This window comes from Trachemys scripta, chromosome 17 (assembly GCF_013100865.1).
Source record: "Trachemys scripta elegans isolate TJP31775 chromosome 17, CAS_Tse_1.0, whole genome shotgun sequence".
Lineage (NCBI taxonomy): Eukaryota > Metazoa > Chordata > Testudines > Emydidae > Trachemys > Trachemys scripta.
Window position 1 is genome coordinate 24,369,385 of NC_048314.1, and position 18,480 is coordinate 24,387,864.

The 18,480-nt window shown below is 40.9% G+C and overlaps 1 protein-coding gene across 6 annotated transcripts in view; it reads left to right on the plus strand.

Annotated features, from left to right (window-relative positions):
• Window positions 1-18,480, plus strand: part of GAPVD1 (GTPase activating protein and VPS9 domains 1) — a 66,695-nt gene that overhangs the window by 20,834 nt on the left and 27,381 nt on the right. For 3 of the 6 annotated variants that reach the window (XM_034793491.1, XM_034793493.1, XM_034793492.1), the window contains exons 2-7: window positions 2,366-2,581; window positions 4,794-5,637; window positions 12,687-12,773; window positions 13,958-14,092; window positions 14,225-14,414; window positions 15,762-15,842. In XM_034793491.1, coding sequence (XP_034649382.1) covers window positions 2,366-2,581; window positions 4,794-5,637; window positions 12,687-12,773; window positions 13,958-14,092; window positions 14,225-14,414; window positions 15,762-15,842 — 1,553 coding nt within the window. The remainder of the gene's footprint in view (window positions 1-2,365; window positions 2,582-4,793; window positions 5,638-12,686; window positions 12,774-13,957; window positions 14,093-14,224; window positions 14,415-15,761; window positions 15,843-18,480) is intronic. The other 3 variants (XM_034793495.1, XM_034793497.1, XM_034793496.1) reach the window with 1 other exon arrangement.

Genomic DNA, 18,480 nt, shown 5'->3' on the forward strand with positions numbered 1-18,480 from the left:
TTCTGTGCCCAGTTAGGGAAGCTAATAAATATTATTTGGAGAGGATCCTGTGGTTTAGTGCCTGGTGTGGCCGGAAAGATCTTTAAAGGAGTACAAAGAGGAGAGTGATATGCCTGCAAATCATAAATCATACTCGCGTTTCCCGAGTGTGGGAGCAAGGAGCATTGCGAGATCAGGCTTCACTGAAGGTGCTAGAGCTGATAGGGAACAGACAGGCATTACATTTATTATTGTATTTAAGTACCCATCACCATAGTGTTTGGGTGCTCTAACATATACAGGGTGGTGGAGCTGGTCATAATTCTTCCTACCATACTAACACTCAAGAAGGCCTACATCTGATGGTGAGGAAATGCGTGGTCAGCTAAGGTAATTTTCTTTGTAAGAAATCAGGTGAGGTTAATGGCTGCTCAGTTTTCTTCTCTGTAATTGTGCTTACACAAATTATATTGTCCATGTTAATATGGTTTTCACAAATGATTCTTTAACATCTTAATTTAAATAGAGGAAAAAGGGAAATTTCTTTTGAATAACTTGACCATTTTATCACATGTCAACGGCAATATGCCTTATCTATCTAGATGTTTTAATTGGATAGTTATGACATGTTAGTTAACAGGTGCAAAGATCACACCTTTAAATCCTAAACTAGACAAGTTGCATCTGATTAATATTGCAATATCTGATTATATCATCATATAGTTACATATTTGGCAAACACTTCTGACCAACCTTCATTTTTAATTAATGGAGATATCCCATCTCCTAGAACTGGAAGGGACCTTGAAAGATCATGGAGTCCAGCCCCCTGCCTTCACTAGCAGGACCAAGTACTAATTTTGCCCCAGATCCCCAAGTGGCCCCCTCAAGGATTGAACTCACAACCCTGGGTTTAGCAGGCCAATGCTAAAACCACTGAGCTATCCCTCCCCCCCTTTATATTTCTAACATAATGAAAGATTTTAAATACTATGATACTTTTTTGGTTTATTTAGCCATTAAGAAGCAAGTAAGTCGTTCACTAAATACTTAGCTGCTGTTGTACTGTAATGGACTGTGCAGATTTCCTTTCCAACTTGAGGTTTCTTCAGTTTGTTTTGTCATTTAGAGAATTTCTGGATCATGGCCCGCAAGTACATTCCTGTGAGTTGGGATGTTCGAGGAGACATTGTTGAATGAGTTCTACTATTGAATAGCAATGCATTCTGTGCATGTTTATGTATGGGTGGTGCTAGTTATATGAGTCTCTTTAGCAGAAAAGGCAAATTGAATAGTGTAGAAGACAGAATCCTCTTTATTTCACATAAAAGCAGGAATTTCTGTCGGTCATGGGGCTACTAGACCCAAACACTTAAGTATCAGAACACTTAGCTTAGTATGTGTTCTGATAAATCTTATTCACATGTACTCCTTTGCTCACTGAGCACTGACCTGACCATATAATATGTCAAAATGGGACTCCTTTCCCCCTTCTACCTCCCTGAGTCTGAGTGTCATCATGCTGGCCTCCACCATTAGAAATTAGAAGGGTAATCCTGAGGGTGTTCTCCCTCCCCCACCTCCCCTCACCCCAGTATGGCACTTTGGGGGAGAGCTTTACTGTTATTAGTGAAAATAGAGTAATGTTTAAGTTACCAGAGCTGAGGGCAGCTTTAATGTATGTGGAACTGGCCAATATGATGTCACTGAACCCTGCAAGTATATGTGAGAAATTTTGAAGATGACATTATCAATTTGAAGTGTTTTACAGTGATGAAGGATGGCCCAATAACTAGGGATGTTGCCTGGGGTTTGGGAGGTGGGGCTAGATTTAAATTTTTTATTAAAAGCTACTGTTAAAAAAATTATAGAATACAAAGGTTCAGAAAAGAGTATCTATACATCTGGGTATAGTGTTTAGATTGTCCACAAATACAAAGTTTGTTTTTAAAGTCATATGATACATAGAGTACATAATCAGCAATAACCCAAATTGAGGTGAATAGATTTAACAATACAGTTTAGATATTAGAATCCGAGTACTCGGGTACATCCCTCATGAAAAGTTGTACAGAGATTTGGTTGTGGAAAGCAAAATATATCAATGAGTGGAGATTGTCCTTCAGTAACTGAGAATTAGGTTGGTTGTCCATTTAGAAAATACAGTCCAGGAAGAAAGTAGGGATCCATGAGGAAAATAGGGATCAAAGATAGGTAGGTACTGTAAATACAGTAAGTCATAAACTTACAATTATCACTCGTTCTTAAATTTTATCAAGAAGTTTTTGATAACTTTTCAGTATTCAAATTCTTTTTGTCTGTTGGAGTTTTAAAAAATAGCAGCTCTATATAATGTGAAATTCTTCATGTATTTTTCCTTTTGCAGTGAGTACTGTGTGGTCCTCTCACCCTCAAAGATGGTGAAGCTGGATATTCACACTCTGGCTCATCACCTCAAGCAGGAACGGCTCTATGTAAACTCAGAAAAGCAACTTATTCAGAGATTAAATGCAGATGTATTGAAGACAGCTGAGAAACTGTACCACACAGCGTGGATTTCCAAGCAGCAAAGGATTAACTTGGACAGACTTATCATAACAAGGTGATAAATGCTTTGTGGGAAATTGAACTCCTAAACTCTTGTGAATTAAAAGAATTCCGTGATTCTTTTCATACTGTATATTGAACACAGCAGGTGATTCTAATGATAAAATTTTAATGGCTATAAAACCATTCTAAAAATTATTCTAAAACAGGAAGTCTGAGTTGTCAGATTTGCTCTTAAATATGATGTGACTACTGGTAGTTCAAACACTCTACCTTTTAAACATTTTTTTATTTATTTATTTTTGGCCTTCGTGTGTGTGTGTTTGTATATATGTTGCATCTCTTCTGATTGGTAGTTCGTAGTAAGAAATTATGTTTTTATTATTAAACACTCAAATTTGTTGTTGTAATGAAGCTCATACATTGACTAATGTTCACAAATTTTTTTTTAAACTTACAATAAAGATTGTAGATGTTAACTGCTATCATTTTTTTTAAAGGAAAAATTCTTGCAGTGTATTTTTCACTCTATTGTCTAGAGCAGCATTTTTCAAAGTTCGGGTCGCAACCCAGTACTGGGTTGCGGCATGTAAGGGACCGGGTCGCTCTGGTCAGCACAGCTGAATGGGACGTTAAAAGTCCCGTTGGTGGTGCTGCCCAGCTAAGGCAGGCTAGTTCCTACCTGTTCCGAACCGCGCTGCGCCCTGGAAGCGGCCAGCAGCAGGTCTGGCTTCTAGGTGGGAGGGCCACGGGGCTCCGTGCGCTGCCCCTGCCCCAAGCACTGGCTCCAAACTCCCACTGGCCAGTTACCAGCCAATGGGAGCTTGGGGGGGGAGGGCGCGGTGCCTGTGGGCGAGAGCCGCTTGCGCACCTCTGCGTAGGAGCCGGACCTGCTGCTGACTACTTCAGGTGCAGCGTGGCCTATGGTGCCAGGACAGGTCGGAAGCCTGCATCTGCACCCCAGCTGTGCCGCTGACCAGGAGCTGCCAGAGGTAACCCCATGCCCCAACCTTGCGCCCCAATCCCCTGCCCCAGCCGTGAGCCCCGAAACTCCTTCCTGTACCCCAAGCCCCTCATCCAGAGCCCTGACCCCCTCCTGCACCCTGCCCCACCCCGGAGCCCCTGCTGCACCCCAAAACCCTCATCCCTGGCCCTACCCCAGAGCCTGCACTCCCAGCCCAGAGCCCTGATCCCCTCCTGCACCCCAACCCCCTGCCCCATCCCGGAGCCCCCTCCCACACTCCGAGCGCCTCATCCCCAGCTCCGTTGGGTCGCAGGCATCAACAGTTTTCTTCAGTTGGGTCCCCAGAAAAAAGTTTGAAAACCATTGGTCTAGAGCGCCTGGTAATGGATTCAGAATGCTGCTGCTTTTAGATTTAATTGTCTATTAAAAATTAGGGCTGTCGATTAATCGCAGTTACTGCATGCAGTTAACTCAAAACAAATTAACATGTTATTTTTTTAAATGAGCCTTAATCTTACATCTCTGGAGATGGGATGCGGCGGCGGCGGGAAGGTAGGCACTGCCTGTGCCAGTGGGCAGAAGTCAGACAGGGAGAAGAGACTGCTGGCAATTTGGGAGAGCTGGTTAAACACCTTCCGGGGGAGGAGGAGAGAAGAGCCCGGCCTTAGGAGTGTGCAAGGGAGGCTACCACCCAGGGCGCTGTGCTGAAAGGGGTTAGGGGGGAAGCTGCTACATGCCTCTGGGACAGGGATACCTGTGCTCCACTGCTGCTCTTGGCCAACCTGCTCCGGACCGGGAGCCTGCCTCCTGTCTGCTGCACAAAGTGGGGGTGAAGGGCCTATGTTGGGGTATCCCCCTCCTCCTGCCCGTGTACCCAGTCGCCACTGAGCTGAGGTGGGGGATCAGGGAGAGCCTGTCTGCTGCTGGCTCAGGGGTGAGCGCTGCCAACAGCAACTGCAGCTGGCTGAAAAAAGCATTAAAGTTTGAGTGCTCCGTTTAAAGAGCGAGTGCTCCCCCAACACACACACACACGCAAATATTTTTAATAAAAATAATACAAAGTGAGCACCGTACACTTTGTATTCTGTATTGTAATTTAAATCAGTATATTTGAAAATATAGAAAACATCCAAAAATATTTAAATAAATGGTATTCTATTCTATTCTATTATTGTTTAACAGTCTGATTAAAACTACAATTAATCAGGACTTTTTTTGTCTTGTGATTAATCGCAATTAATTTTTAATAATTTGACAGCCCTGTTACAAATAATTGAATTATTTCACTGTTTTTTCTCTGAAGTGCCGAAGCTTCTCCTGCTGAATGCTGCCAGCATGCCAAAGTCTTGGAGGACACACAGTTTGTTGATGGGTACAAGCAGTTGGGATTTCAAGAGACTGCTTATGGAGAATTCCTCAACAGGTTGAGAGAGAACCCTAGGCTTATTGCTTCCTCTCTGGTTGCTGGAGAGAAACTCAACCAGGACAACACACACAGTGTTATTTACACAGTCTTTACCTCCATCTATGGCAATTGCATCATGCAGGAAGATGAGAGCTACCTCCTTCAAGTTTTGCGTTACTTGATAGAATTTGAACTAAAGGAAAGCGACAATCCCAGACGGCTTTTGAGGAGAGGCACCTGTGCATTCAGCATTTTATTCAAACTTTTTTCTGAAGGACTCTTTTCTGCAAAACTCTTCCTCACTGCAACATTGCATGAGCCAATCATGCAGCTGCTGGTGGAAGATGAAGACCACCTAGAAACAGATGCAAACAAATTGATTGAGAGGTTCTCTCCCGCACAACAGGAAAAACTCTTTGGGGAGAAAGGCACTGAAAGGTTCAAACAAAAAGTCCAAGAAATGGTGGATTCCAATGAGGCTAAGTTAGTGGCTTTGGTGAACAAATTCATTGGTTATCTCAAGCAGAATACATACTGCTTTCCGCATAGCTTGAGATGGATTTTATCACAAATGTACAAAACACTCTCCTGTGTAGACCGGCTGGAGGGTGGGGAGGTGCGAGCAATGTGCACAGATCTTCTGCTTGCATGTTTCATTTGTCCTGCAGTTGTCAACCCAGAACAGTATGGAATAATTTCCGATGCCCCAATAAACGAGGTGGCAAGATTTAATCTGATGCAGGTATGACTTCCTTTTTTTATGTTACTCTAAACAAATGAGACCAGATAAGAACGGCCGTACTGGGTCAGACCAGTGGTCCATCTAGCCCAGTTTTTTGTCTTCCATCAGTGTCCAATGACAGAAGCTTGAGAGGGAATGAACAGGGCAATTTTGAATGATGTATCCTGTCATCCAGTCCCAGCTTTTAGCAGTTGGAGGTTTAGGGACACCAGGAGCATAGAGTTGTGTCCCTGACCATCTTGGCTAATAGCCATTGATGGACCTATTCTCCATTAATTTGTCTCATTCTTTTTTAAGCCACCCAGCAGGCTATCAATTGCCGGGCAGTTCAGCTGTTCCTCCCCCCACTGTCGTGTGCTGCTCCTGCCCTCTGCCTTGGAGCTGGTCCCAGGAGTCTCCTGCTTGCTGTGCGGGGGAGGGGGGAGGAGAAGAGGGGTGCTAATGTCAAGGTGTCCGCCCACTCCTGCCCCCCATCTTCACAGAGCAGGGGGGACATGACAGGGCTCAGGACTGAGGGAGCTGGCTGGCAGCAGCTGCTGTCTCAACTTGTTGATCTACTTAAAAAGGTAGAGTACTTAGAGTGGGGTCAGCGTACTCAAAGGGGCAGTGCGTGTGTGTCTCTCACACACAGTCACTCACTCACTCTGTCTCTCTCTCTGCCATGCTGTTTCTTCTCCCTCCATTCCTGCTGCCTTGTAGAGTGTGAGGCTACATTAACAACAATGTGTTGTTAACCCTTGTGGGCTCAGACGAGTGCTAGTTCATCATTTAGCAGTAAGGCATTCCCTGGGAAATATCCCACTCTCTGATTCCACCATCTCAACCAAGCAAAATTTCCCTGGAACCTAACCTCCCCCCCCCCCCTTACATTAATTCTTATGGGGAAATTGGATTCACTTAACATCGTTTTGCTTAAAGTAGCATTTTTCAGGAACATAACTACGATGTTAAGTGGGGAATTACTGTACTTTTAGCCTTCAGAGCATCCCATGGCAATGAGTTCCATATGTTGACTGTGCGTTGTGTGAAGAAATACTTCCTTTTGTTTGTTTTAAACCTGCTGCCTGTTAATTTCATCACGTGACCCCTAATTCTTGTGTTCTGCGAAGGTGTAAATAAAACACTTCCCTGTTCACTTTCTCCATGCCTTTCGCAATTTTATAGACCTCTATCATATTCCCTCTTGGTTGTTTCTTTTCTAAATTGAACAATCTGGAAGATGTTGGATACCCCAGTCATTTTGGTTGCCCTACTCAGTACTTTTCACAATTCTAGTATGTTTTTTGAGATGGGGCGACTAGAACTGCACCTAGTATTCAAGATATGGGCGTACCATGGATTTATAGGATCTATTTTTTGTCTTACATTTCCTAACATTGTTAGTTGTGTTGTTTGTTTGTTTTTTTGTTTTTTACTGGCGCTGCACACTGAGTGGATGTTTTCAGAGAACTATCCATGATGACTCCAAGATCTTTCTTGAGTGGTAACAGCTAATTTAGACCCCATCATTTTAATGTATAGTTGGGATTATTTTTTCCCGTGTGCATTACTTTTCACTTAGCAACATCAAGTTTCATCTGCTATTTTGTTGCCCAGGCACCCAGTTTTGTGAGATCCCTTTGTAATTCTTCACAATTGGCTTGGACTTCACTATCTTGAGTAATTTTGTATCATCTGCAAATTTTGCAACCCCACGATTCACCCCCTTTTCCGCAGTATAGGTCCCAGTACAGATCCCTGGGGGACCCCACTATTTACTTCACACTATTGTGAAAACTGACTGTTTTTTTTCCTACCCTTTGTTTCCTATCTTTTAATGACTTACTGATCCATGAGAGAACCCTTCCCTCTTATTCCATAACTAGTTTGATTAAGAGCTTTTGGTGAGGGATATTATCAAAGGCTTTCTCAAAGTCCAAGTATGCTTATCAGCTGGATCCCCCTTGTCCACATGCTTGTTGACCCCGTCTGGTTGTTCTAATAGAATGGTGAGGCATGATTTCCCTTTACAAAAGCATCCATGTGTCCAGGGCTTTGGAGCGGAGCCCGGAGCTGGAGCACAGAGCAGCTCCGGAGCAGTGGAGCTGCAGGTTTTTGCCTGGAGCTGGAGCGGAGCCGGAGCACAGCTCCAGAGCTCCTGCATATGTCTAATAATTCTGTTCTTTACTATAGTTTCAAGCAGTTTGCCTGGTACCAAAGTTAGACTTATTGGCCTGTAATTGCCAGGATCGCCTCTGGAGCTTTTTAAAAAATTGATGTTACGTTAGCTACCCTCCAGTCATCTGGTTCAGAGACTGATTTTAAGTAATGAGTTATGTACCACAGTTAGTAGTTCTTCAGTTTCGTATTGGACTTCCTTCAGAACTCTTTGATAAAATGAATAGTAATAAGTCACCAGGACCAGATGGTATTCATCTGTTTGTTCCAGCCTCCTCTATTGACACCTGAATCTGGGACAGTTCCTCAGATTTGTTACCTGAAAAGAATGGCTTGTGTGTGGGGATCTCCCCCATATCCTCTGGAGTTAAGACAATGCAAAGAATTAATTAGCTTTGCTGCAACAGCCTTGTCTTCCTGGAGCGCTCTTTTAGCATTTCAGTCATACAGTGGCCCTACTGATTGTTTTGGCAGGCTTCCTACTTCTGATGTAGTTAACTTTTGTTGTTGTCTTGAGTTAGTTGCTCTTCATATTCTTTCGTGGCCTGCTTTATAATTGACTTGCCAGAGTCTATGCTCCTTTCTATTTTCCTCACTAGGATTTGACTTCCAGTTTTTAAAGGATACCTTTTTTGCCTCTTATTTCATTTTTACTTTGCTATTTAGCTATGGTGGCATTTTTTGTTATTACTGTTCTATTCTTTGTTTTTCAAATTTGGGGTATACGTTTTGTTTGAGCCTCCTATTATGGTGTTTTTAAATAATTTCCCTGTAGTTTGCCGGTGTTTCACCCTTGTGACTGTTCCTTTTAATTTCTGTTTAACTAACTTCCTCATTATTGTACAGTTCCCCTTTTTGAAGTTAAATTCGATTGTGGTGGGTGTTTTTGGCATTTTTTCCTCTACAAGGATGTTAAATTTAACTACATTATGGTCTCTGTTATTGAGCAGGTCAACTATATTTAACTGCTGTCCATATCCTATTCTCCACTTACGACTAAATCAAGACTTGCCTCTCCCCTCGTAGGTACCAGGACAAGCTACTCCTTGGTGTCTAGAAATTTTTCTCTCCATTCCTTCCTGAGGTGACATGTACCATGTCAATATGAGAATAATTGAAATCCCCCATTATTATTGTGTTTTCTGCCTTTATAGCCTCTTTGTAACATCTTCCTGAGCACTTCACAATCACCATCCTGATCAGGTGGTTGGTAGTATATTCCTACAGCTATACACTTATTGTTCAACCTTGGAATTTCTATCCAGAGAGATTCTATGAGGCAGTGTTATTCATTTAAGATTTTTATTTTGAGTCTGTGCTTTCTTTCTTTCACTTAGAGTACCCCACTGGTATGACCTACTGTCATTCCTGTATATTTTGAATCCAGGTATTACCATGTCCCGTCAGTTATCCTCCTTCCACTAAGTTTTTGTGATGCCTATTTATATCAATATCCTCATTTAATACCAGGCATTGTAGTTCACCCATCTTTGTATTTAGATATCTAGCAGTTGTATATAAACACTTGTACATTTTGTATTTAAATGGGGCTCTTTTGCATTTGACTGTTCCTTACTAGCTCCTGTCTATACTTTACCAAATTCTTTCCTATCGTCTTTACTAGGACATAGAGATCCCCCTTTAATAAATTCATTCCAAAGGAATTTTTCTGCCTGAACTACGTTCTGCTTCACACCTGTCAGCTTTCCTCCAAACCTTAGTTTAAAAAATCCTTTACAGTCCTTTGCAATCTATCCTCATATCTGAGATCTTCTAAGCATTTATTGGGGCTATTGTTAAAGTATTTTTACTGGTTTTACTAGGAATAAGATGATGAATACTGATATAAAAATATTTCTGTTGTTATGATTCTGAAGAGGCAAATTTTAAAGCTTGAATACCCATTTGTTTTAAAATGTTGAGTTTTAAAAGACATTTATTGATGTTTTTGATTGCTGCTGTTGAAGTTGAGAAATATATAGCAAACATCTAAACTCTGCTTTAAAAGGCAATACACCTGCTTTTATAAGGGTGAGAGCTGTAAAGTATAAATATTTATAAGACTGGTCTAGCAGCGCTTGTGAATTTTAATACCCTTCCACTTTGCTAGCATATTTGTATTTTTTGCTAATCTGGACTAACTGAAATAATAGAATTTCATACAGCTGTAGGACTGGAAGAGACCTCGAGAGGTCTTCTAGTCCAGTCCCCTCTATTCCAGGCAGGACTAAGTCTTATCTAGAACATCCCTGACAGGTGTTTGTCTAACAGGCTCTTAAAAATCTCCAATGATAGAGATTCCACAACATCCCTAGACAATTTATTTCAGTGCTTAACTACCCTGACAGTTAGGAAGTTTTCCTAATGTCTAACCTAAACAGCCCTTTCTGCATTTTAAGACCACTGCTTCTTGTCCTATTCAATCTCTCCTCATAGGTCATGTTTTCTAGACCTTTAATCTTTTTTGTTGTTGTTCTCTGGACTCTCTAATTTGTCCACATATTTCCCAAAATGTGGCACCCAGAACTGGACACAATACTCCAGTTGAAGCTGTATCAGCGCAGAGTAGAACGGAAGAATTACTTCTCACATCTTGCTTACAACACTCCTGGTAATACATCCCAGAATATTATTTGCACCCCCCACCCTCCTCCTTTTTTTTTTTTTTTTTGCAACAGTCAACACTGTTGACTCATATTTAGCTTGTTATCCACTATGACCCCCAGATCCTTTCCCACAGTACTCTTTCTTAGGCAGTCATTTCCCATTTTGTTGTGTGCAACTGATAGTTCCTTCTAAGAGGAGTACTTTGCATTTGTCCTTATTGAACTTCATCTGATTTACTTCAGACAGTTTGTCCAGATCATTTTGAATTTTAATCCTATCCTCCAAAGCACTTCCAACCCCTCTCAGCTTGGTATTGTCTGCAACTTTATAAGCGTACTCTCTATGTCATTATCTAAATCATTGATGAAGATATTGAACAGAACTAGACCCAGAACTGATCCCTGTGCGACCCCACTCAATATGCCCTTCCAGCTTCACTGTGAACCCCTGATAACTACCCTCTGGGAATGGTTTTCCAATCAGTTATGCATCCACCCTTATAGTAGCTCCATCTAGGTTGTGTTTCCCTACTTTGTTTATGAGAAGGTCATGCGAGACAGTATCAGAAGCCTTACTTAAAGTCAAGATATACCACATCTACCACTTTCCCCCCATCCACAAGGCTTGTTACCCTGTCAAAGAAAGCTATTAGGTTAGTTTGACATGATTTGTTCTTGACAAATCCATGCTGACTGTTACTTATCACCTTCTAGGTGACTGCAAATTGATTGCTTGATTATTTGCTTAATTATCTTTCTGGGTACTGAAGTTAAGCTGACTGGTCTGTAATTCCCCAGGTTGTCTTTATTCCCCCTTTTTAGCTTGGCACTATATTTGCCTTTTTCCAGTCCTCTGGAATCTCTCCCATCTTCCATGACTTTTCAAAGATAATTGCTAATGGCTCAGATATCCCTTCAGACAGCTCTGTGAGTATTCTAAGATGTATTTCATTAGGCCCTGGTGACTTGAAGACGTCTAACTTGTCTAAGTAATTTTTAACTTTCCCTATTTTAGCCTCTGATCCTACCTAATCTTCACTGGCATTCACTACGTTAGATGTCCAATTGCTACTAAACTTTTTGGTGAAAACTGAAACAAAGTCATTTAGCACTTCTGCCAAATGTCTGTCTCCTTTATCCTCTGAATGGATGTACACCATGTTGCTTACTGGGCAACTACTCGCTGTATTAACACTTTAGAATATGCCTTCAGGTGACAGAATTTATTGTCTTTGTGCAAATGTTTTGGGAACTTAATACTCATTAGTGGTATTAAATAGCATCCACTTGACTAAAAAACTACTGCATGCTCCTTGTACATGAGGCAAAACATGGCATCAATGTATGTAAGTGTAACTGGTATACTGACTGATGAAATTTATTTCAGTAAGTTTTGTAGAGCAGGGAGAGTGTTTTACTATGTATGCACAATGCATAGCAGAAGGGGGCCTTCATCCTGACTGGGTTCTTTAGATGCTGCTGTAAAACAAGGGATCACTTATACACCTGCGATATCATTTTTTGTATATTTTTATAGGACTCACAATTTTATAAACCTCTTGGTGACAGGTTATGGAGGGTTATTTTTCAGGAAAAAGATGTTAAACAGTGTACAAACTGAGTCAGAGGTTTGTGTTTTTTTCCATGTGTGTCTAGCAAAATTTAAATGACCTTTAAAAATCTTCAGGTCTAAGACTTCTAGGCTCAACCCTCATCCCTTCCATATTTGCTGGGAAGAATCAGAGCCTAATACTCCAGCATAGGCTTAAAAACATATGGAAAATAACGGCTTCGCGTGCAATATTCAAACAACTGGCTAGGATTTCTTTTACAAATAATGAAATAATTTCAAATAAGGTACTATTATACATTCATTGAATGGAAGATTGAATTAAAACAAAGCAGCCTTTGAGTTGGGAGCAAAAAAAGTACACAGTTTTCTTAATAGAAGAAAATACTCTTCCTGTTTAGATAACTCAAATAGCTTTTAGTGAAACTTTCATACAATCATAGGACCGGAAGGAACCTCGAGAGGTCATCTAGTCTAGTCCCCTGCACTCATGGCAGGACTGAGTATATTTCCACATAGAACATTTTACTTCGGGCCTAAGAACAAGTGTGAGAAATTTTAGCCCCAAAAGTAACTCTGGGAAAGTTTATATGTAAATTAAAAATAGTAGTTTAAAATGGAAGAGCTTTCTCATTTGATTCCTGTGTTACGATCTATCTTGTTGTTCTGTTATGGTTTCTGAAATATTTGCCCAAAGTGTTCTTTTTCCATTTTAGGTCGGGAGACTTTTGCAGCAGTTGGCAATGACAGGCTCTGAAGAGGGAGATCCGCACATGAAGAGCAACCTTGGCAAATTCGACAAAGTAAGAGTCACAAAACAGTACATCTGTCATATTTGACACTTCGCCTTTCTGTAGCCCCTCTCATCTGAGAATCTCAAAGCACTTCACAAACAAATAAGCTTCACAGCCCTCTTATGAGGTAGGTGAGCAGTACATCTAAATTATGGGTAGGCAAACTGAGGTACAGGTTAAGTGACATCTGTATGGTCACATACAGTCAGGGTCAGAGCTGGGAATAGAACTTGGAGTCATGCTTCCTGACTACTAGACGCACACTACCTTGTTGCTTAAATGACAACATTAACAAAACGTCAAAATATGGCACTTTCTAAAACAGATACGAAGTGATTTTTTTTTTTTTTTTTTTTTTATAATTTTCTCTGCTGAATTTAGCATAAACTACTTTCATTTAAGGGGACACCATGTAGTCAATTAAAAAAAAAAAAAAAAAGGCACACCTGCCCATGGATCCTCCTGTCAGTTTTTTGCCTCATTTCCTCTCTCTTCCTCCTCACCCCCTGCCCTTTTTAGTAAATTGTTTACTCTCCTTTCTTAATGTATGAAGGATGCACACACAATAGGGGGACTGACTCTACGGAGGAAACAGTGATACTAACTATACGCAATGTGCTGTCAAATGCAAAAAGCAAACTAACTAACTTTGTTGCTCATTTCTTTCAATCTCTCTTGCTACTTGTAATGAAACCTAGGTAAACATTGAGCCAGATGTGACTTTTAAATTGACAGTTCCCTTACTTGCCTATCCTTGTCCCTTATAAGTTTGTTTCACTTGTAAGCTATGCTCAGCTGGTTCCCGAGGAAGGAACAATTTAAATACAAGTTCATTACCGTGAGCTAGTTTAAGTCATCTAGTGCCATTGCATAACAGCATTTTTAAAACTGTACTTAAATATTGAGGACTACAGAATCTATTTAAACAAGTGAGACTTTCAAATGCAGACATGGAGTGAAGGGAACTCTAAATTTTTTGCATAATTTTGTACTTACTCTTCATTGGCTAAAAGATGTTTGATTTGCTGTGTGTGTGTGTAAAATATATATATATATATATATATATATATATATAAGCAGCAAAACTGATATTCCCATGTAAATTATGTATATACCTCTTGTATCTTTGTGTTCTTCTGTAGCTCTAAAATTTGAAACCATTCACTAAAAAAACCTACGTCTTCTCCTTGCAGAGCTGTGTTGCTGCTTTCCTGGATGTTGTTATTAGTGGGCGTGCTGTGGAAACCCCTCCGATGTCTTCAGTTAACCTTCTAGAAGGGTTGAGTAGGACTGTGGTTTATATGACATACAGCCAACTTATTAATCTGGTAATATTCTGGTTCTTCAATAGGAGTAATATTTTCCTGCACATACTTGCAGGAGAGAGAGATAAGTGGGTGTAGTAAGTTACTATGTAGCTTCATGCTCCCTTCTTAATTATACAAACTCTAATTTTGTAGGTTGGTTTTATGCGAAATGTAATGTCAAGTGACCAACTGAAGGAAGATCGGATGGCTCTGGAAAACTTGTTGGCAAACTTACCCCAGAACAAACCCGGGAAAAGTAGCAGCCTTGAAATGACTCCTTACAATACCCCACAACTCTCCCCTGCAACTACCCCAGCTAACAAAAAAAATCGACTGCCTATAGGTGAGGAAGATTGAGAGAAATTCTTACTGCAAAAGCTTTTTGTTCATAGGCTTTCCTGCACCCTGTATACACTTCTTCAGCATTTCGTCAGTCCTCTTGTAGTATATGCTTAAGTTTTCTTCACGCCACTTCCACTGTGTGTGAGTTTGTGTGTAGCATAGTTGTCATTGAATCAGACTTTATGTAATGAAAAAATCTGTTGGATCATCTTTCTGGTGTAACCACTCTAGCAGGACTGTTCTTTTATCATATTTTTTTTCTAGTACCTTGTCTAGTCAAGTTTGAAATTTCCCAAATGATTTTTCCACCACTTTCCTTGGAAGAATATTCGATAATCTAATAGTTCCAATTCATAGTGTAATTTTTCCTTTACTCCTACTTACACCTCTTAGACCAGACTGAATTTTAGTGTATTCATATAGTAAATGAAGTTGTAGGGTTCCTAGTTCGCATGTAATGTAGACTTAATATAATCTAATCAGCATATGTTAGTGAAATGGTGCAGGCCAGTGGATAGGAGAGAATGAGTGGTGGTGAGGATAGTGCAGATGTCAACATTGATACTGAGAGCATTTGGATAGGAGGAGAAAGTAAAAGGAAAGACGGATGTTCAGATTTTGCAATATTTAGAGAAGTGGCAGAATCTTTGCAATAAAATGCTGGAGAGACAGGAAGAGATGGGAATCTGGTCAGTTGGGGAGAGGTTAGGCATGGGGAGGTAGATTTAAATCATCACCGTGGAGATGATGAGAGTGGAGATGATCACTCAAGCGATGAGAGTGGAGTGGGGAAGAAAGTCAGGGTGCAGACATTTGGCAACACCAATATGGAAAATGGGAGGGGGGGGATCCATTGAAGATAATGCTAAAAAAGTGCTAAACAGTGTAAGAGGGGAGATTGCCTTGTAATTATGCTGTCTTAAATCTGGCTACTGATGTAATGTAGCGCATTCTCTTCTGAAGCATAGAATTTCATGATCTTATACCTTTTCAGCTCAAAAATATCCCATCTCAAAATGTGACACTTTTTTCCTCTAGATCCTAAAGTATTGCACTCTGTTCTAGTGTTTACTTATATGATTGGAATATTGGTATTCAGTAGAAAAAGAGCTTGGTATTTATCTGTAACATAGGGCAAAAATATTTATACTTAAAATAGTAAATTAAAGGTAGCAATTACTAAAACCTCATTTTGGTACCCTGAGTTATCCTTACCTCTCTGAGCACAACTGCTATTCTAAGTTTACATTAGTGAAGTAACAACTTGTTTGTATTTATTTTACAGTTTAAAATATTTTTGTTGTTCAAAGGCTTGATTTTGTTTCTATTTAATGCTGTCGAAACCCAGGACAACAGTTGGCAGCCATTACTGCCTGGGATACTTCTACCACCAATCTCTCAGCTCACATTAATCTAGTAACCCCATTTGGTGGGTAATGGACTCTTTCCCTTCTTCATCTATGCAACACTTGTATTCACTTCATAAAACCATGCTTCTCCTGCTTGTCTTTAATTTGCTTTGTGCCAGGCTTCTTTGTTTGTTTCATTACGAAGGCCAATTCCTACTTCAATAGCTAGAAAAATGTAGTAACCTAAAAAACCTACTCTCCCTTTGAAGGTAAAAATTTAACTCTCAAGTTTCACATTTGGCCTCAGCTCCCATGTTTCAACTGAGGAAATTGATGCCATGCTGCCAGCCCCTAGATAAGATAAGGAACTTCAGGTCCTTGACTCTTTCTCTAAGGTGTCCAGAATGAGGAGAGGAAGAGAAGATTATATTAAAAGGAGTTAGAGAACCACAAAGTAATCAGGATGGTGTTATGAGTTTGCTTTGCCATGTGTTTGTCAGTTCCTGATGATGTAACGTCGGGTCTTCAGGTTTGTGATTTTTTTTTTTGTGTGTGGCTTCCTGCAGATCTTCTTGCTGAGTGGCTCTCCAGTGCAAGGTGTGGCATACCACTGTTCTGAATGACTTATTTCTGTTACCAGCACCTGCTCTGAACAGGGTAGAACCATCCTAGGCCAGGCTTAGAGTGGCATTTTCCATTTTCTTTATGCTATCACAAAAATTATAAATTAGCATGCCCAAGAGGTAAAAAGAATAAGGGCTTACCAGCTTTTGCTTATAAGTGTTTGACACATTCCATCTAGTGTACACTGAAAAGGACTTGCCCAATAAAGTCCAAAACTGCTTTAAAAGGTTCACTCTACAAAACATTGAAAGCCTTCAGTAATGCTGCTTTAGAAGCTAGTCGTGCAAGGGGCTATGTGCCTCTTGCTTCTGTTGACTGTATTGGCAAGTGCTTAGCAACTCACGGGATGCAGAGCCTTAATTCTTTTGTAGTGCTGTACATTTGGCTAGGAAGTTTTATTTGTTGGTTTGTTTTTAAGTAAGAGTTCAGGTAGCTGCTCTAAACAGCACTGTCTGAATTGCTGCCTGTGTGCCTTCCCTTACAGTGAGTTGTGTGTCTCCTATGAATTCTTTACCTATTCTTGCAGGCATTCCGGGATGGGCACCAGTTAACATATGTTCAGTAACTATCACTGATGTCTGGATGTAGTCCAGAGAGTTTGCTGGTGAATGCTGAAGGGATACGCTTTATTTATTTATTTATATGGTGTCCCTAGCCTCCGTTTGGCAGAAGCTGGGAATGGACAACAGGGGATGGATCACTTGATGATTATCTATTCCCTCTGGGGCACCTGGCATTGGCCACTATCGGAAAACCGGATACTGGGCTAAATGGACCTTTGATCTGACCCAGTATGGCCGTTCTTATTAAAGTAGTGCTCTAACAGTTCTTATTAAGGATCTGGGCTTTAGGCACTATACAAACATGTTGTAGCAGATGATGCCCCAAAAAGCTTAATTTGTAATCTAATAGTTACTTCATGGCCTAGTGCAGGGGTTCTCAAACTGGGGGGGTCATATGACCTCAGGGGGTCATAAGGTTATTAGGTGGGGGGTTGTGAGCTGTCAGCCTCCACCCCAAACCCTGCTTTGCCTCCAACATTTATTATGGTGTTAAATATATAAAAAGTGTTTTTAATTTATGGGGGGTGGGCGGCGCACTCAGAGGCATGCTATGTGAAAGGGGTCACCAGAACAAAAGTTTGAGAACCACTGGCATAGTGCATAGCATTAAATAATCAATCTTGTCAGAGGTCTTGGAGATTAGAATTTTAAATGGGGAGCTGTTTTTTAGACCTTCAAGTTTAATAAATAAATAAATAAAAATTTCTGTCTCCATTTCATCTTTCTCCTTCCTGCCCCCATATCTACCCTCTACATCAGTGGTCCCCAACGCAGTGTGCCCGCCGGGGCATTTATGCGCGCCCGCCTACTGAAAAGGACAACCAGCCGCCGAAATACCGCGAGAAGCAGCAACGCCAAGAAGCGTTGCCACCGAAATGCCGCTGTTCTCGGCGGCATTTCGGTGGCGGCGCTTCTCGATGTCACCGCTTTTCGGCGGCTGGTCGTCCAGAGCCCGCCACACTCTTCTGGGAACATGAATGTGCTATTACAACAGAAAGGTTGGGGACCACTGCTCTACATTGTTTCTGAACAGACCTCTTAGCCATAAGAAGCTTGATGCCCTTCTAGCTGGTAACAATAGGTTCTTTAAGTTTCCATGCTTGTTGAATTCAGCAAGGGCCCAGGCAGAACCCATAAATGGTTCATTGCACAAATGCAAAAAATTGCTTTTCCAGGTGTTCTTCATTTGTTTGTCTTGGTCTCCTGGTGCTTTTTGATGAGCATTTTCCTATTATTTAATGCAATGAAGATCTCTTATCAATGTAAGGTGCCTTTAGGTCATGAGGCTGTGAGGTTGGCATGACTGCAATTGGTAGGAAAAAAACCCACCACTACTTAAAAAGTATTTTAAACATGGGAACTAAAGTGCCTTTGTGGTGGTGCTCTGTTTTTGCAATGGTACAGAAGCAGAGGGGAGTCTCTCTTGCAAAGGAAGAATGTGTGCAGAGAACCTAAAGGGAGCGCCGTCCTGCCCATCTCAGGCAGGAATATCTGAGGGTTAATGGAGAAGCATGGTACATTATATGCTTCT